Raw genomic sequence first — 20,735 nt, 5'->3', positions numbered from 1 at the left:
AGGGGGAAATTTTGGAAAATATGAGAGTAAAGAGAAGCTTAAAGAGAGTAAAAAGAAGTTTGAACGAAAAACGTAAAACACTTTCCAAAATTATTTTAACATTTAATGGATAATATTATTTTAGAAAAATGTTATTTATTGTGTTACAATAGAGAGCGCCTTTTAAAAGAAATGTTATCTATTGATTTATTTTAAATTATAAATTAAAAACAGAATATTAATTATTTATAGATAGCGTTTTTTAAAAAAAGCGCTATCTATTATCATAGGTATAGATAGTGTTTTTTTAAATAAGTGCTATCTATTGTTCTGCAGATTCATAGATAGCGTTTATTTAAAAAAATGCTATCTATAATCAATTTTGTAGTAGTGAACCATTAATCTTTTTCACTTATAAGCATGACCCCACTTTTATATATCATCCATCCATTATAAACGAAATCACCAACCAAGATGGAAACTCACTCTCTGCAACCAGTTTCGCAAACAAACTTTCTTCTCTATTTTCTATGAATTTTAATTACACCCCTCCCATTTATTATCTTTGCTTCACACCTTTCCAGGACATAATACTCTCCCTCTTCGTGAAATCACCCTGGACTCAACTCTTCTCCATTTTTTTTTTCTTCTTTTAACTACTTCCTTCTACTCACTTAACGCATTCCAACCACCACAAACCCCAACTCTCTTTTAATCTCTCCACATCTATTTTACTCCATATTTTCTTCTCTTTCACTCACCGAAATAAAGGAAAGCTAAGAAAACTTGTTTCCTTCTCTGCACCAAAACGTCATCCCATTTCATAACCACTTCTATAATTCTTAATGATACTTAAATCTTCCTCTACCCCTACACTACGAAACCATAATCCAAAGAATGAAACATGTTTCTTCTACCCTCAAATTCTCTAATAAATAATCATCCTAACAACTGTCTTCTTTCAATAATCTCGAGAACACTCTCACACGTAAATATTTCACAGATTCATAACTTCAATAGTTAAAGTTACAAAAAACCTAACTTAAGCACAAACAACATACCATTTTCACTATACAATACACATGCACCTCATTCAGAAAATTCAAGAGAATGTCTAGCTCCCCTTACTTGGAAAACTTCACAATTTGACTTGATGGGAACACTCTAAATAGTGCTCTGATGAGTCAATATTTTATTGATTTCACTTAGTTTATTGTGCTAGAATTAATTAGGGAATTGTGCTTAATTGTCTGGTATTTTCCCGTTTTTCCTAATTATGCTTAATTTGACCGGAAATTCTAATTTTAATTAATTTGAATTTTCTGAGCTAATTATTTGCATTATTATTTTCAGGGAAAATTTTGGAAACACAATTTGGGACATTTGGAGGACACAAAATAAATTCAAGACTCTCAAATTAAACATTTCAAATTTTAGTTGTATTGTAATTTAATTGTTTAAACTTTTTGGACAAACTTTTGCACATTGGGCCATTAAAATTTGTGATAGGCCCAAAAGTCTAAGACACTTGTCAACCTAGGGTTTCCTTTAGGGTGGACCCCACCTTTACATTGGATGACACTTGGCCCTAGGGAAAGGGTGGAGCCGTCACTTTACCTAGGACTCACTCTCTCGACAATTTCTTGAAGAAAGGAGGCTGCAACGTTTTCAATTATTTTTTGAAAATCATGTCTCTGCATTTGGATTATGCTTGAATGAATTGTCCATGTTTACTTCATTTGCTGAATTCANTTTTTGTTTTTCCATTTGGTTTCACATACTTGGTTAAGGTTTCCATCTATCAATGTCACACGCTNATTTCAAGAAAATGAAGTGAAGGGGTGTGACGTCCTATCTTGGGCTGCACCACGGTAATCAATTTGCTTTTTACTTAGGAGAAAGCAAGTGGCATTCACGACTGCAGCTCTCTTTGAGAATCACATTTCCATTTCTTCCTAGTTGATCCATTCGGTCATGTTGCAAAGATAGTTAGCTTTTTCTTTTTCTTATTGTTGGAATCAAAAGAGATTAGGTAGAGACTGTGTGATGGGACGCATGTTGTGGCTANCAATGAATTTCTTTTGCCTTTATTGTCATGAGAGTAGAATAGATAGATTAGATAGGTAGGTAAGCTTGTACGGGGGTGGCAATTGAAGAGAGGAATTTTCATTCTTGCTTGGTGATGCACGGTCCAATCATTGCCTTTTCATTTGTTTTTTTGGTTGATTTAAATTTCAGAAATTGAATTGAAGAAGTGTAGTACGGTGCAGGACACTGTTTCAATTGAAATATTTGGAAGCTGCTCACGGTCAGGTGTTGGCATCTAAATCTTTTCTTTCTTTTAGAATCATTGCTTGGAAAATAGGGATGCAGCACGGTGCTTTTATTTTGGTTGTTTGCTTAATTTTTGATTGNAGTCTCCTACCAGCTAGCACATGTCATGCGGAAGAGAAATGAAGGAAGCAATAGTGTGCACACGTTGACACGTCCTGTCACACTTTGATTTTATTTCCTTAGGCAATGTAACTTTTGTTTAATATGTGCTTATTGATGAGGCATTGAACCGAGAAGAAGAAACAATTTTAATTCTCATTTGAAGCAGCTGCATGGTAACTAATGTTTGGAGAAAAATATTTTCATTAATTGCTTGAAGAATGTGTCACGGTCAAGAGGGTTATTAGATCATTTTGTAAATTTAATTTCATTTNGTANATGTCATAGGTTAATTGCTAAAGGTAATTTGTGTTGTTTATTTCTTTNGCTTTAATTTAATTTCACAAAGTTTGTTGAATTGGGTTTTATGTTGTNTCTAATTTAGTAATGCATATTAACAATTTTAATTGTGCTAGATATTTGTGTTACAGTGTTAGGCNTCTAATATTTTCTTTCATTTTAATGATTCTGTGTTTTAATTTAATTCTTGTCTCAAACACCTTCAANCCCCCCCCACTTCGTGTTAGACCTAAGACTCGAACCACATTTGGTCCTTGAGAGACGACCTAGGAGTCACTTCCTAGTCTATACTGCATTTCTTTTATGCAATCAAATTTGTATGGGCCGTGACAGCTCATCATGCTCCTCACAACAAATTTCAAAGACACCCTATAAATCACCCAATAATGATAGAATAGCCTTTTTAGAGCTGGAAATTAACACAAAATTGAAGTAGAATGCTTTTAGTGGCATGCATCTAGTGAGATAACATGCCCTAGGTTCTAGAAACAATGGAGAAAAAAGGGAAGAAGATGACTTACCGTTCAGAATCGAAAATCCAATCGGTTCTACTTGAAGCTTTCAACGCGGTGAACGTTTGAGCACCACCTATTCAAAGATTGAATGGTTAAATTTTCTGGAAATCTAGAGAGAAAGCTGAGAAAATGTTTAGGGCAAAAGTGTGTTTCTTTCTAGAGAGAGAGTGAAAAAAAGGAAAAATTAAGAAGTTGACTTTGAAAAAGCTCCTGCTAAGGTCATATGCCCTTAGTTTGATGAGCTTGGCTGCCTTCAACTAAGGCCCTATAACTTAAAAAAAACATATGCACCTGCTATTTTTTAATGAATGAGTTTCAATTAAAAGAAAGATCAATTATATATATATATATATATATATATATATATATATATATATATATATATATATATATATATAAAGGATTGCTAACTTGCTTATGTTTTTTTTAAGTTTATCTATTTTAATCAAGTGTACTGGATTTTAACAGATAAAAATACTTTCATATATTATGAAATTTAATTTTTAAGGTCAAATGTATTTGAATAATTTTTATTCTCAAAACTAAATAAATCAAGAAATTCCCAAACCGTTATTCACTTCCCTCATTCCTCTCAACCCTCATCTCTCTCATTCTAACATTTTTTCTATCATCCTTGCTAGAGTTCCAACTGAAAAAAACACTCATTGGCATATTTGCCTTCAGGTAAAGGTTCATTCAAGATCTTTTCAATTTCATCATCTTCACTAACCTCTCTAATGTTGAATCATCATCTCTAAAAAAAACCCTCTAGGCTAATTATCAATTTCTTCGAATGTCATTATACTTGTGAAAATTAGATAAGACAAAGATTATAAAATGAAAACTCAATATAAAATCATTTTTGTAAAAAATTGTTTAACCGCAAGTATTTCTGATTTTTCCAAGCTAATTATCAATTCCTTTGAATGTTGCTTGTGAAAATTAGATAAAATCAGATAAGACAAATTATGAAATGAAAGCTTATTATAAAATCATTTTTTTTAAGAAATTGTTTAACATCGAGTGTTTCTAATGCTACAGTAAGAATGACAGAGAAAATGTTAGAGTGAGAGAGATGAAAGAGAATGGGTTGAGATGAATGAGGAAGGCCGGTAAGGGTTTGGGGTATTTTGTTTTTTTTAGTTTAAAGAATTTAAATTATTCAAATACCCTTGACCTTAAAACTTAGAATGTATAATATATGAGGGTATTTTTATTCATTAAAATTTAGTACACATCGATAAAATGTAGCAAATAAAAAAAGAATGTACACAAGTTAACAGACCCCATATATATATATATAAAATAAAATATACTCTTCAATTTCAATACAAACATATATTAACACATGTGAAAAATGTAAACATCTCTGCCTTATGATTTTTATCCATGTTAGTCCTAGGCTCGGATGAGGACAATTGAAACTTTAGTAATATTTCTTGGGTGCTTCTTCCGACACTTTCAAGTGGACCATTGTTTTCTTGGATAACTTGTAAAAATAAAAGTAAAAAAAAAAATAAAAAAAACTTAAATAACCAGTAATTATTACTTATCCAATTACATTTATTTCTAAGCATATATTTTTTGTCCTTTTGCACCCCTATTCTCAGGTTCACATTTTCATTTTTCTGTTTGTCTTTTTGTTTGTTGGTGTTATGTTTTGTTCTTGTTCTGTCGCTTTTGTTTGTGGTTTCTATTTTCGTTGTTGTGTGGTAATGAGTTTTATGTTGCTTTTTCATTAGTCTTGGTTGGTTCATCTTCTTCTTTATTTGACATCATATAGGTATAAACGTTTAAGTTTGTTTAATTTGATATAGTTATTTAACTCTACACGCTATTTAGGAAACAAATCGAATTTCGAAAGTTGTTTAAAAAGTCATTTTAAAAATTCACTTTATTTGGATCACCAGATTTCTAAACTAATCGGTTAAGAAATCCGATTTATGAAAATTGTATTAGAAAATGCTCATGCCAATAGTAGAAATGTTAGCATGGAATTTTGTTTGTGATGTCAACAAATTTTTAACACCCCTAAGTAACATGAATTACATTTATTAATTTTTTTAAGTTTGATGAATCAAAATCTGAAATAAAAACAAAATCTAATTTTACATTATAGTTTAGAGACTTAAAAGATATTTAATCTTTTGAGAAAGAGGTATAAGGTAATTTTTACTTTTTTAACATAAGATAATATAGGACTTATGGGTTTTTGTGGGATGCAGAAAGAAAAGGGAGGTGCAGGTAGAAAAAGTGGAAGGTCCAATACTCGTAGTAGCACAACAGAACAGGCCAGGCCCAAACTGGAAGACAGACTTTTGCTTGACCAACACGAAGTTATAAAATGTTTTCCTCTTTCTTCGGTAGATTGTTCCATTTTCTGTTCCTTCCTCAGTAACCCTAACTTTCAGCTCTTGGCAATCGATGGCTGGTGAATCTGATGTGCCGGAAAACACCCTCTCTTGCGCTAACTGTGGAAAACCCGCCAATCTACAGTACTCTTTCTTCTCTATTTTTATCTCTCTTTATCTCTCCCTGGTTTATTGCTGCTCACTAGTAACAATAACTGTGGCCACACTTCTTCTCTAATTTATTTTTGTTTTCGATTGGATGTTTTTGTAATTGATATGTCGCAAGGTGTTAGCTTTGGGCTTTGATTAAAAGAGGGTTTCTAGGTTTTAGCTTAAGAAGTTGTTGTTGTTCTTGCTGCGGCGGGAGGCTTGTAACTTTTTATTTTTCCCTTCACCCAATAGTGTTGCATTGATATGCTAGTGATTTTGGTCATTGGGTGGTGAGCAAAAAGCAATCTTCGGGTTGTTTATGCTGATGTTGCCATTGAGTGATGATGGTTTGGTATAATGATGATAAAGAAAACTTGTAAGGGGTTATTTTTAGTTTACTTTTTTTTTTCTTTTTTTTCCTCAGGTGCCCAAAATGCATGGAATTGAAGCTTCCTCGTGAAGGTTCTGCCTTCTGGTTTGTGACTCTCCCTACTTTGCCTGTTATATTTGCATTTCTCGAACTCCTTTGTTGTTCTGTTGTCATGATGGGTAGTGTGTTTGTACAGGTGTCTAATTGTTATATTTTTTCCAAACCAAATATAATGTGTGTTGGACAACTGGTTAAAAGTGAAAAACCATATGGAAGCTGTAAATAACTACAAGCTTCTCAATAATCTTGGGAAACCACATCTAAAACATGAGAACAAACACAAATAGATTCCGGCTTCACTTGGAGCCTCTTTTGGGAGATATGTTAAACCCAACATTGGAGTCTCAATGAACTGATACAATTTGATATAGCCGCTAAGCCTGGGTGTATATAATGCTAGTCTTTTAGAGTAAATGTACGGGAGTTGTGAAGGTCTTTTTTCTGTTTAGTTTTAGGGAATGATTCTATACAAGACTTCAGTTCTTTAAATATTTGAAAGAGATAATTGGCTGTTCTGGTTCCTATAGAATGCTCATCGTGTTAGGAATAAAAGAAGTTAGTTGTTAGTAGAGAGAGGGTATAAATAATAACAGAATAGGCGGAGAGAGGACTATCAGGTATTTTGCTTTTGGAATAGACTGGACATTTTCCAGTGGAGGAAGGGAGGCTTCCTTGGGACGCTTACTGTAATTCTGTTTTTCCATAATCAATGAAATACACATTAATCTCTTTTATACTGTTTGAGTGTTGTGAGAAAGGAAAAACCTCGGTTACGGTTCTCTGCATAAAGGAACCTAACACATCGTCTCCATAATCTTCATGGAGTATAATACCAGTATTCTATGTTTACCATAGAATGCCATAGGTGTTTTACATACGACATAGCATCTAGCCCCAAAATCACTGTAGTGAGATAGCTTCTGTTCTGAATATTTATTTTATATGATGCATACTAATACTTGAAGTTTTTCAAAATGATAAAAAGTGCTTAATTCACGACTTCCATTGGTGACAATACAAAGCCATTTCTTAAATAAAACATACAAGCAAATACCCAGAAAAGTCAAATACAAGTTTTCTAGATAGAAATTATCAACCATCTTCTAAATCCAAGCTGTCTCCATGATTTTTACAACCATTATGGCTGTAAATTTCATATTTGGAAAATGAAACCCCAAAAATTAGCCCCTTTAAAAGCTGTCACCTCTATTCTTAATGGGCATTTCTGAATTAAACAACTAGCGTCTGCCGTAGTTGCTATTCAGCCTGCCATTTGATCTAGTACAGCTGTTGCACTAAACCACACTGGTGAAATTTGGAACTCTATTAGTTTACAAGTGCAACATGCATGAGTTGGTGCTGACTAGTAAATATAAAAAGTTGTGTTTGATCTGATTTAATATCCATAGAAGATTGATTTAGTTATGAGGCATTGGAGATTTAGTGAATGCCATTGTTGCTCCTAATGGAACCATGTAGAAATTGGGGTTGAGCATGTTTGCTAATGAGAGAACAATGAATTACTAGATATTTACTATTGCTGAAATTTATTTCTCAGTCTTAATATCCTTTATACTCGAGCCAATTTTAATATCTTTTGACAGCTCTCAGGAATGTTTCAAGTCTTCATGGAGCTCGCACAAATCAGTGCATCTTAAGGCAAAACTATCCTCACCTGACACACAAAATTCAGGCTCAGTTGGTGAAGGTTGGCTATATTGTTTGAAGAGAGGGCAGGCTCGAACTCCAAAGCTTCCTTACTTTGATTGGACTGGGTAGGGCTTTGAATACCTTCATACTCAACTTTCAAATCCCCACAATTTAATTAATACAAGAGTTTGTGTTCATTATCACTAATAATATTTCCTGTTTTTTCATTTCTGAGGCCTTTTGTGATTGTTCATTGTTCTCCTTTTCATTATTCTTCTTTTTTGAGCTTAATGTGCTTATTACTTGTTTTATTTGTTGAAACCAAAATTTAATTTTTGCTCTTGCAAGATCACTGCGGCCATATCCCATTTCTAGTAAACGGATTGTCCCAGGTCAAATTGATAAACCTGATTGGGCTGATGATGTAAGTTATTTGGTTTAGCTTATTTTGTTTAAATACAGTTGGAAGTTATCTTATGATTACTTAGAGGAGGGTCCATTGGTTGCTGAATCGTTTTTATTTCTATTTGTTCTAGGGAATCCCAAAAATCGAGCCCAATAGTGGTCTGCAGCATACTGTTGAGGTGGATAATTTTGCAATACACGAGTAGATGATTTATTATGAAATGAAAGATCAAATTGGACATTTTTTTATTATTTTTATTCTGCATTCTTACTTGTATTAATATGTAGGTTAAAACTCCAGATCAAATTGAGAGAATGAGGGAAACTTGTCGGGTAAGTTCCTCGCCACTCTTTGCCTCTGTAGATTCTCTAAAAGGAAGATATTTTTGCCCGTCTGCCATCTCTATCATAGCTATATATCACAGGTAGTGGTGCAGAACAGCAGGATGACTGTTTTTCTGATTTTATTATATTCGTTAGAAAGAGAAAAACTACTTAAAAAATCACGTTTTGAATTGAATAACAAATTGAGAAGCTGTTTAATCTGAGTAAACTTTGGTGATGGAAGGTCTTTTAAATAGTTGTTTATTTTCTATTGTGTGTAAACTTTAGTGTCTCAGTACGGTTAATTGATTTATACTATGTAGATTGCGAGGGAGGTGTTGGATGCAGCTGCTCGTATTATTCAGCCTGGTGTGACGACCGATGAGATTGATAGAGTTGTTCATGAAGCAACTATTGCTGCAGGTGCTAATTTCAGCGAGATTTTTTTAACACCTCAAATTTTACCAGCTTTAGTTATTTAGTTTTAGTAAGTTTATTAATCGATGAATGAAGCTAAGATACTTCAAAGTAGCAGTCTTCTCTGTGGCATACCCACATTTGACTTATCTATGTCAAACACTGCACTGACAAATCAAATTATCATAGATCTATTTGTAATTTTTTTGCATTTTCTTTTTAAAACATATATACAAATAGGAATATTGCAATACCTAGATTAAATGTGTCAGGGTCTTCTAATTTTTATAATTTGTCACATTTCCCTGATGTATGTTTATTTTATTTTTTCATATAGATAATGTTGGCATTACTCTAGCTGGTTAGTGTTGAGTTTGTATTTCCTGGTATTTAATAATCATTTACTGTAGAATGCAGAGAGATATCTCTTTAATGCTGTGTAAAACTTTGGCAGAATTGCTTCTTGCCCCTTTCCCCCCTTCTGTTATACTATTCGGTACAATAATATTTTATAGGAAAAAGATATTTACTTTCATAGAAAATAGGTGCCCGGTATCTCTGCTTACCAGAAATGCATAGTCCTGGAAAAGTGATGAGCATTACACTGAGAGTAGACTTCCGAACCTTGTCATAATTTTGTTTCCTAATGGTCCCTTGAGTTTCTTGACGTCTTTGTGTTTTGTTCATTACAGATAGTGATTGTTTGTTGACATTTTCTTTATTACTTTTTACCTTTGCAGGAGGATATCCATCGCCTCTTAATTACCATTTCTTTCCTAAATCTTGCTGCACGTAGGTACTTTTCTTCTGTAATGTTATATTTTTCTCATATTGTCAAGGTATATTTTAAGAGTGAAATTTGCACTATCTAACAGGTCAGTTAATGAAGTAATATGCCATGGAATTCCTGATGCAAGGTAGGTCTTCTGTTGCCTTTCTAATCTATCTATATTATGATTTTCCTTTGTTGATGCATTCAGTTTTTCTCGTGGCTGTAATTATTGTAAACTAACTTTCCTGACTGGTGCTTCCTTGGTACTTGACACTATCAGTGTAAGTGCCACTGACTCACCGAGGGATTATAAGATTGAACTTTAGAGATTCTCTTTATAATATAGTCATTGTGCAGGAAGCTTGAGGATGGTGACATTGTAAATGTTGATGTCACTGTGTACTATAAAGGTGTCCATGGTAAGTTGCTTAGCATATATATGTTTCACAGTTACGCTTGAAGTTCATACATTGATTATTGAATAATTTTGTTAATTGTTATGCAGGTGATCTCAACGAAACATACTTTGTAGGAAATGTTGATGAAGAGTCTCGCCAACTAGTAAAATGCACTTATGAGTGCTTGGAGAAGGCAATATCCATTGGTATATATCCATTTGATATCAATTATAATGTTTGTGTCTCCTATTTAATTTTCAAATATAATTGAATTTTTGAATCATTATAGCAGTCATGGATCTCTTGTTTGTCTTATGTCTGATGTGTACCATAAATTTTATTATTCATAATTAAAACTACATTTTTGGTCTTAAAACTGTTGATTTGGTCATTCTCTTAAATCCCAAATTTTAAGGTAATAAAGCATCCTATCATTAAAATAATAAATTAGGAAATAAGAACATGTTAGTAAGTAATGAATCATACCATATGAGCTAGTCGTTATGTTGCAGATAATTATGTATTGAAAGTATTAATAATTGATGCTTACGGATGACCATACAAATATGCATTTTGCATTCGGATTATATTGTGTTTATTTGGTTTGAAATACTTTTATAATTAAAATGTATATATAATATTTTAGTAATTTAAACTAGGGGACCCTGATTCATCTTTTTCGGCTAAATTTAGTTAAACCTGGGATAAGATTCCGTGAAATTGGTGAAGTTATTAGTCGTCATGCTTCAATGTCTGGATTCTCAGTGGTAATGTTTTACTTTTTGGTTCTTTATTTTTTTAATCTATGTATTGTTATTAGTTCACTATAGTGAAATCTTATCTTCTGTTAATTTTTTTTCCCATGGCCTCTTAGGTAAAGTCATACTGTGGTCATGGAATTGGAGAGCTCTTCCACTGTGCACCAAACATTCCTCATTATGCTAGTATCCTTAGTTTTTAAGCATTGCAAGGTATTGAAATGCATTTTTTTGGAAATTATTTTTTGCATCCCTGATGTTTGATCTTATCATTCAGCACAGTATACACATTTATTTTAATATAAAGTGACCAATTGTTTTTTTCTTAGGCATATAAAAGGGCTTGTAAACCTAGAAATTGTTCTATAGATGTTAGACTTTCACTTCCTATTGACAATCATCTTGTACATAACGTCACTTACTTGAAACATCATCCAATGTGAACCTCTGGCTTTTCTATCCCTTGCAACAAAGAATAAAGCTAGAAAGTAGAAAGAGAACATGTGGAATGTATACACCTTAACCACTTAACAGGAAATAAAGCAGTTGGTGTGATGAAGGCTGGACAAACCTTTACAATTGAACCAATGATCAATGCTGGTATGCTTACACTTTCTAAATTCGCTTAAATAGATAACGAATGGATATACCTGCAACAGTTGTAAGATTATTTTTTTAATAGGTGTCTGGCGTGATCGTATGTGGCCTGATGGATGGACTGCTGTTACAGCTGATGGTAAACGAAGTGCTCAATTTGAGCACACTCTTTTGGTAAGTCCATTTATGTTTTTTTTCCTGAGTCCTATTACAGTATTCTAGCTATTTTCTTCATTTTGTCACGGTCTTGATGAGCTGAAAGGTCATAATAAATTAGAGAAAATGATGGAAATTTTAAACTTTGGTTGGAGTTTTCACTAACCACTAGTACTTTAGTTTCTCACCTCTATATATAATGTTGATGATATCGATGTGATATAAACACGTGAGACTAAGCCTTTGCAAACTATTAAGATACCAGAGAGCAAACAATGTCTTGTACAATGTAGGTTTAAATTTTTGGTATATTGTGGATTCAAACCTATAATCTCATGCAAAATATCTGAATTCTACACCTCTGGCCTTAATCCTATGTTTTAATTTCAATTGGATTTAAAGCCATGGTGGTTTCTTTATCTTAATTGTGAATTAGTACTTTGAATTTAGACTTGTATTTGGTCTCTAAGTATACATTATTAGTTCATGACTGTTTTTAACTGATTGTACCTATTTAACATAGTTCATGGTTTTCATCATAATTAGGTGACAGATACTGGCGTTGAAGTTTTAACAGGGAGGTTGCAGACATCACCCGATGTTTTTCCTTGGCTAAATTCTTAATTGGGTGAATCAATATGAGGACAGATGCTCACAGTATTTAAATATAGGCAGAATTTCTTTGCTCTATTTCTCTTGTTGGCTCTTTTTGGTATTGTGTTTGTAAGGTATACAAAAAGAAACAGAAGCAAAATTCATTTTTGTTTAGGTGAAAATTAATTCAAGGATATAGTTATGTAATCGAAGAAAATTAATTCAACAATTTTGCCTTGTGTTTTTCCTATGCTCTATTACTTAAGGCAATAATGATGTTTTAGCCATGTTTTGAACACCAGGTCTTGATTACTACATTTTTGGGTTAATGTCTTGTTTATGTACTATTTCTTGCAACATTTTCATTATTTATATGATAATCAGTTCTATCTTATCTTCCCTTAACAATGCAAATTAATCATCAAGAATATAGTTTTAAACATGTTTTCATTTGACAAATAGTTCCACCGTTTTTTCTTATTAATCATTATTGAAGTGCATCTGTTCACAGTTTAGCTTTGCTTATAAGTTGCTAAAATATATTTTTCGCTTCTCTTTTTAAGGAAAGTATATCTAAATGTTAACTAAATGCACTTTAAAGAATCAATATAAGTCTTTTATTATAAATTTCCAATTTTAAAAATTTGGTATATTTAAATCATTATATTTTAATGACTATTCATTTTTAAAATTTTGTCAAATTATAATTTCTACAACGGGACAAATTTTAATAGAAGATGATGTTTTTATTTTATTGTTAAAATTAATGATAATAAGTTGACAATTTTTGAACGATATTACAACAATTTGACAATCTTTTTGTTTGTTTCTCACCTATGTACAAAATTAGATCTAGCTAGAAAGTTACGAAAATATACTTCAAAGGAGTGTTTTCAAAACCCAATTTTGTTAATAATTACTATTACAATATCGTCAACTAATGCAATTCTAGATAACTGACCAAAGCAGAGTATGCTCTACCAAACTCAAATTGTTCCAAGTTAAAAAAATATTGAACATAATTTATAAACAGAAAAAAAAGAAGTTTGGTTTGCTCTAGTTTTTCAGAAAACATGGTTGATTTTATTTGCCCTTTATTCACTTACGAAAACTTAGTAGGTAACTAAATCAAATATAATTAATTAATTATAAAATTAAATATGTTTTTAGTATCTTAACTTTAATTTAAAATTAGAATTTGTTTAAATTTTTATTCTTAAATTTTTAATAGTTTTTTACATGTCAAATTGATATGTAAAAAAAATTAAAGTAATTGAATTAAAAAGAAAATTATATCTATTCATTTTAAAGTTTGAAAATAAAAATATATTAAAATTTCAGATCAAAAATTTTAATTTCGCATCAAAAAATACTACAAACATATTTAACTTTATGATTATCTATACTTTTGTCATACCTATGTTTCAGCAGACCATATTATTTATGTTCGCTTTCACTGCAATGTTTTCTTTTCTTTATACATTACATTTCCTAATACCTAATATAATATAGATTTAGTAAATTACTCCTAAGATAATTTTCTAGTAATGATAAAAATAACAATTGCAAGACTACTTACACAAAAAACTGGATATAATTAAGAAGATAAAAATAACGACTATCGTTGACAAAATTAAACGATATACTTACACAAAAATAAAAAGATATTTTAAACAAATAATTTCGTAAGTGTTCAATTTATTTCTTTCAATCATATAGCTATTGCAAGAGTTATCATTAATATAAACCTGGTTTTCTTTTTACTTGTCAAATCGCAAATTACAAAATAATATTATAAGTCATAAATGTCTTCTTGGATAAGTTGGTAGTGTTTTTTTGGAACTAACATTAAATAAAAATTAAACCCATTTTGATATAAACACATAATATGTAAATAATTTCTAAGCCTAAAGGAGAATTCTCCCTTGACCCTGATGATAATCAATAACAATTTGCTAATAACACACATATAAACATAAATAATGATCAAATTAATTTATCAATATCATGATTACACCATAAATAACAGGAATCATAACCCACCCAAAGAAAAAACATGTGTCATACACATGAACAACAATGGTGGTAACAAGATAAACAAAGTTAGGTTCCAAGTTAGGAATTACTGGTGTTCATTGTGGCTTTCTGGTAGGTAGATGCATATCTATGGAACAAGAAAAGAGCATTACTTGTAACTTCTGCAACATTCTTAGCCTTAACCTTAATAGCAGCTACTCTCTTACTCATTCTATTCCCAGGAAATGAGTACACACAACTACTGGCATCTGTCAAAGCTGTGCTCACCCATGTCTCAACATTGCTTATGTGCCACAACATGTTATCATTCATGCTTGAATCATGTTTGTTGAAGCTACGCAGTTCTTTCATGGCTTGGCTAATTTGTTCCACACTATCACTGATTTGGTTCACACAGTCTTGCACTGTTAGGTACTCTTTTTTGTTGCTCTTGATGGCTTGAAGCTCCTTTGCCACTTCCAAAAGGTACCCTTTTGTGTGCAGTGCTCTAGAGAGGCTCACTGATAAGGCATGTTGAGCCAAGTGCTGTGGGCCATTTAAGGGGGATTTAGCATATTGGGAAAGACAACGGATGCAGAGATTAGGGTACAGGGTGCCTTTGCAAGAGGACTCTATGTAGGTCATTGTTTTAGGGTTTCTGTGCCTTGTCAATGATGATGGCTCAACTGGGGTGGCAAGAAATGACAAGGAGAAAGAGAGGAAGATCATAGGAAAAAATGCGAGGTTGAGTTGAGCCATGTCAAAGTTAGGTTTGAATTGAAGCTTTTGTTTAGCTTTTAGGTTTGAAAGGTCTAAAAGAGATTTTTGATTGATGAAAATGGCAATGGGGTGTGGTGCTTATATAGAGTTCTTCACATCATAACTTCACATGCATAGGATTGAAATAAAATTAAAAATCTTGCTGGTCGGTCAAATGAAAAATCAAAGATGATAAAACTAGCATTGATTACATTATGTTATTATCTTATGTGTGGATAGTAAGACATTCTTGTCATAAATGTAATCAAGAAAATATACCTTGTTTGGAGTAAAACCTAGTTTAAGAAACTTGTTTATCTTAAATGATTAAGGGCGGTGGTGTGTGAAGTAAATATGTTGTTCAAACTTTAGTGATTACACGTTTAAAATTAGGGTTAGACTTTTTTATTGAAGATCTTAAGAATTCCACGGAAAGTGGCTAGTGGAAAGGGATATGAAATATATATGATGCTTATTTAGTAAGGAAAAATTAATATGAAACTTGAATGAGTAGGGATATCAATGTGCAACATGGAACTTTTTAAGGCTACACTTGCGGTTCTATGTCCCTTGGAAAAGAAGGGGAATAATAGAAGACATGTGATTTAGAAGATTAAGAAGTAAGAAAAAACATAATTATGCTTACAATTTGGATAACTAAAAACTATGACGATTAGGGATAGATAAATGGAACTGTACTGCACTACTAAAAACTGTACTGAACTAAAAATTAATTTGTTTAAACTGAACTGTAAAATAATTCAGACAACTGAACTCTACTACTCTACTGTACTAAATTGTACTAAACTACAATATAAACTGAACTGAACTACTAACTGAATTGTAAATTGTACTAAACTACAATATAAAATGAACTAAACTACTAACTGAATTGTAAACTATACTAATTTTAATTACTATACTATTTTTACTTATTTTAAAGGAAAAATACTCTTATTAGAAAGAAAAAAAAAACCACCTAAGTATATAAATTAATTAGTTTATGTATAAATTTGTATTTCATCTCATTAATTTTTAAGATATAAATTACATGTAGTTTATAGAAAAGAGAAACTTTTTTTTTTAAAATTTTTCTTCCATAAATATTTCTGGATAAAAATAATGCAATCCTACTAGTTTAAAAAATATATGAATAGAATGTAAAATAAAATTAATATATTTAGTACAATTTATATGAACTTCATCTTATGTTAAAAAAGAATGTTAACAATCAAATAGTTAAATTTAATTTATTTGAATTAATATATAAGAATTAAATTTAAAGATAAATTAACTCAACGATTTTTCACTTTTGTAACAAAGTAGACCAATTTTTTTTAATAAATTTACTTGTAAATAATTACATAAGGAAAAAAATAATAAAAAAAAACTATAGTTATTTTAGGACGTAAGTCAGTACAATTAACTGAACCGAAAATTTATTAAGTTCAGTTTTTAAAAACTGAACCATAAAACAGTATATTTAAATTATAGTAAAAATGGTTCAGTTCGTTTTAGTATAATATAGTATAATTAACTATTTTTTGTCCAGTTCTAATGACAAACATTATATGATTAGTTATTGGATAACTAAATAATTAAATTGAAATTGAGGATAATTATGTATAGTGTATAGTATGGATCGATTGACCAATCGACCAAGACAGCAATATCCCAAACCAATAATAAACACTGATTGATCATATTGGTAGAACATTTCGGTCGAAGTTGACCAGTCTTATCTTGGAATCTTTGTTATTACTTTAAACAGATTTTCCTAAGTAAGCGTATGGCATCCGTTGTTGATACAACCAATCGGTTGAACATCTAAACCTAAAACGAATTAATGCAAATCAGACCAGTAATCATGTTTAAGGTATGATTGGACCATAATTAAGTTAGTGGTAAGTAAAATTTAATTACAATTTATATAAATAGAAAATCCAAACAAGATAAAACGTTACATTGAATATTGTATTTATTACTCTTGCATTCGAGCCCTGTCTAATTTAAAGTGTCTTCTTTGCTGAGATCATCTGAGCAATTTGAGATGGACCATCTTGAAGACTCACCAGACAAAAGTTAGGAGCAATGAAAGACAAATTGTTTGGAAGTTAGGAGTATTCAACCGGCAGAAACACGTAGGTTTTTGTTTTGGGTTTCTATTAGATTATGTGATGTTAATAAAAGTTCAAAGGTGATTACCATCATGTATCCTAATTCAAATTGCTCACGTATCTAGAAACTCAAGAAAATTTAAATCGTTTTATATGATTTGGCTTTCCTTCCACTATCTTAATTACTTACCCGTCATATAATATATAAATGAATGATTTTGAGTTAAAATAGATAGTTTAATAAAAGTCAATATTGAACAAAACTTTGTTAGCACAATGTAATTCTACACTATAATGTTCCTTTATCAAGATTTAGGCTTTGATTTTCAACTAAACATGAATTTGCAACTGAAGAAGATGCTATTTTTGTCCAATAAAAACATTATCGATCAATTAAGGTTGAAAATAATTTATTATTTTATTACATGGAAGATTAGCAATATATTAAATTTATCTTTTCATGCACAGTGAACACTAATAGTAGCGAATAATTTTATTCCTTACTAACTCTTCACCTTAGAAACTCTAATGAAGGCCACAGTGGTCACTGGAAATGTAAGTACAAATATTATAGAAATATTTCAAAACAGAGATTAATTAAGCATTGTTATGTTAAAAAGTTAAGCTTAATTTGATGAAATATTCTACGAGAAATTATTGGTAGTATATTATTAGAACCCATCAGCCTGACAAAGTTAATACATTAACCCACATAACTTGTATTTAATTTTATTAATTCACATATTCTTATTTTATTTGAGAGTAATTATTTCTTTTAACTTCAGAGTTTAGTTTTAATTTAAATTTACCATTTACTGCTACAAAATATATTCATTTTACTTTTAAAATATTATAAAAAGAGAAGTTAATCCACCAAATTATTAAGAGAAATTATTCTTTTGACACACCTAAATTTTTTACATTCATTTAACACTACTCTTATTTACTTTTTACTCTCTTCTTTCTTGAAAAATTACAAAACTTTACACTTTTTGAACTATTTTATCTTTATATTTTGTGTCAAATAAATATAAAAATGTGTCATAATATTATTAGTCAATTACTAACTTCCATGAATATGTTAAACTTTTTGCACTTCATCTTACCAACTACCAAATACGTATAGGTTAAATTTAATATACCTAATAAACTTTTACATTCACAATTTTATCTTTCATACTTCTTTTTCATTACCAATATAAAAAATTGTTTTAATAATGAACATATTATTCCAAAAATGAATTATCAAGTTTTTTTTATCGGCTAAAAAATTTATAAATATGAAAATATTTAGGGCACTTCAAGCAGTTGGTATCATTTCTCCAACTTAAACAATATATGTAAGTGTAGATTAATTACATAAAATTTAAAAAGGGTGATAAACCATCCAAAGAAAAAACATTTACATGAAGAAAACAGTGGAGGGTAATAGCCTGTGATCATTAACTTCTAGGGCTTCTTGCTGATTTTAGTTGCTGCTTTCTGGTATGTAGATGCATATCTATGAAACAAGAAAAGAGCATTACTTGTAACTTCTGCAACATTCTTAGCCTTAACCTTAATAGCAGCNACTCTCTTACTCATTCTATTCCCAGGAAATGAGTACACACAACTACTGGCATCTGTCAAAGCTGTGCTCACCCATGTCTCAACATTGCTTATGTGCCACAACATGTTATCATTCATGCTTGAATCATGTTTGTTGAAGCTACGCAGTTCTTTCATGGCTTGGCTAATTTGTTCCACACTATCACTGATTTGGTTCACACAGTCTTGCACTGTTAGGTACTCTTTTTTGTTGCTCTTCACGGCTTGGAGCTCCTTTGCCACTTCCAAAAGGTACCCTTTTGTGCGCAGTGCCCTAGAGAGGCTCTCTGACAGGGCATATTGTGCCAAGTGTTGTGGGCCATTTAAGGGGGATTTAGCATATTGGGAAAGGCAACGGATGCAGAGATCAGGGTAGAGGGTGCCTTTGCAAGAGGACTCTATGTAGGTCATCGCCTTAGGGTTTCTGTGCCTTGTCAATGATGAAGGCTCAACTGGGGTGGCAAGAAATGAGAAGAAGAAAGAGAGGAAGATCACAAGCAATGTATAGTTGAGTTCTGCCATTTCAAAGTTGGGTTTCAAAGTAAAGCTTTTGGTTGATGGAAGAGAGATTTCAAAGGTCTAAGAGATTTTTGGTTGATGAAAATGGCAATGGGGTGTGGTGCTTATATAGAAAGTTCTTCACATCACATCACATGCACATCTATTCATTCTTTCCCTTCTTTACGTTATTTTGTCCTTTACACATGCAATGAGTTGCAGTAAGAACAAAGCAGAAGAATATATAATAGAATTATATGTAAAGCTGGTCGGTCAAATTAAAATCACAGGGATTTAACAATTGTGAAGAAATATTGGCACACAGCATTTATACTACATATCTTATGATAAGATTCATATCAAAGATATATATTTATATGGCTGTTTCCAAAAAAGTATGTTGTTGGAGTAAAAGCTAGTTACACATATAATAGGGTTAGACTTTTGAGTGCGTGGATTGTAAGGATTGTGATGAAGTGGTGAGAGAAAGAAAAGTAAAAGAAAAATGGTATATAACGTGAGATGATGAGACTTTGATGATTGTGCATGCAGGTGAACGAAGGTGCAGCATGAATGTTTTAAGGCGATTCTAGTGGTTCTATGTTCCCTGGAGTTGAATGGTAAAACCAAAACTCACATAATGTTGCTTTTCGAAGATTACATGAGAGACAAGTTATATATATATATATATATATATATATATATATATATATATATATATATATATATATATATATATATATATATATTAAGAGATTAATTATTGGTTCTTGACTTTGCATGCAAGTGGGAGGTTGCAATGTTTTCCTGCAACAGCCAGTGAGAAACGTAAAAGAATACTCCAATTATAATTTTAATTTCTTTTATATATATATATATGTATAATTATTTATATATAAAGCTTAAATGTATGGTTTGATTAAAAGTTATTTAACGACATGTTGCTAAGAGTGGGTATAGAACAGACAAGGGAAAAAGAAAGGTTCTATTATTATTGAAATCAAATCTTAAAAAAGTTTTAGGAGAATAAAAAACCCTTAAATATTAGTTTTATGTAATAGGATAAAAATTTTGTTGAGTTAGGCAATAAAAATATTATTTGGCTTGTAAGAAAAATGCTCAATGAAAAGGACCAATTTGTTTTTAACATTTTGAAAGTTAGGAAACAAGAACGAAATGAAATTAAAAATACAATTAATATAAAGTTGTTAATTTTACTGAATAGTTGTATAAATATAGTTATGGTGTTGTCAATATTGTCTAGAAAAATATTGATCAAATTTCCTTTATATTATCTTTCATAAAAATGTTATTTCTATACAATAATAAATGTATTTTTGTCGCGGTATGCTTCACTCAACCAAGAACACTAATAAGTATACCTTGACAATCATAAGGTAAAACATGTATGTTTCAATCAACCAAAGAATCTGAATTGATGTAAATAATTAAAATAAGAAAGAACTTTTGTAAATAACGTAGAAAAAGAAATACAATCATAGAAATTCCGAAGGACTCATAGGAATTAG

At 31.0% G+C, this 20,735-nt stretch overlaps 3 protein-coding genes across 4 annotated transcripts; 1 reads left to right on the top strand and 2 right to left on the bottom strand.

Moving 5' to 3' along the window:
- The first annotated feature begins 5,591 nt into the window (after nt 1–5,591).
- On the top strand, nt 5,592–12,530 carry LOC106774357 (methionine aminopeptidase 1A). 2 transcript variants are annotated; one of them, XM_014661328.2, is made up of 16 exons: nt 5,592–5,722; nt 6,153–6,203; nt 7,763–7,933; nt 8,157–8,232; nt 8,345–8,392; nt 8,502–8,546; nt 8,861–8,960; nt 9,695–9,746; nt 9,830–9,871; nt 10,084–10,145; nt 10,232–10,330; nt 10,818–10,891; nt 10,999–11,068; nt 11,417–11,482; nt 11,565–11,653; nt 12,182–12,530. In XM_014661328.2, the coding sequence occupies exons 1-16, from the start codon at nt 5,652–5,654 to the stop codon at nt 12,257–12,259; spliced, it is 1,194 nt and encodes a 397-aa protein (XP_014516814.1). In that variant the 5' UTR covers nt 5,592–5,651; the 3' UTR covers nt 12,260–12,530. The 2 variants fall into 2 exon arrangements, with proteins under 2 accessions (XP_014516814.1, XP_022641787.1); XM_022786066.1 differs by lacking the exons at nt 11,417–11,482; nt 11,565–11,653; nt 12,182–12,530 and adding an exon at nt 11,212–11,410 and having other exon boundaries at nt 10,999–11,095.
- Nucleotides 12,531–14,199: 1,669 nt separating this feature from the next.
- On the bottom strand, nt 14,200–15,102 carry LOC106773473 (pectinesterase inhibitor 9-like). The gene has a single exon (XM_014660162.2). The coding sequence runs from the start codon at nt 15,002–15,004 to the stop codon at nt 14,345–14,347; it is 660 nt and encodes a 219-aa protein (XP_014515648.1). The 5' UTR covers nt 15,005–15,102; the 3' UTR covers nt 14,200–14,344.
- Nucleotides 15,103–18,410: 3,308 nt separating this feature from the next.
- LOC106773953 (pectinesterase inhibitor 9-like) lies at nt 18,411–19,316 on the bottom strand. The gene has a single exon (XM_014660721.2). It carries the CDS (start codon nt 19,228–19,230, stop codon nt 18,571–18,573), a length of 660 nt encoding a protein of 219 aa, XP_014516207.1. The 5' UTR covers nt 19,231–19,316; the 3' UTR covers nt 18,411–18,570.
- Between the last annotated feature and the right edge of the window lie 1,419 nt (nt 19,317–20,735).

The sequence above is a fragment of the Vigna radiata genome, chromosome 9 (genome assembly GCF_000741045.1).
Source record: "Vigna radiata var. radiata cultivar VC1973A chromosome 9, Vradiata_ver6, whole genome shotgun sequence".
Classification (NCBI taxonomy): Eukaryota; Viridiplantae; Streptophyta; class Magnoliopsida; order Fabales; family Fabaceae; genus Vigna; species Vigna radiata.
The sequence above is the reverse complement of the archived record's forward strand: the minus strand, read 5'-3'. Positions and strand labels throughout refer to the sequence as shown.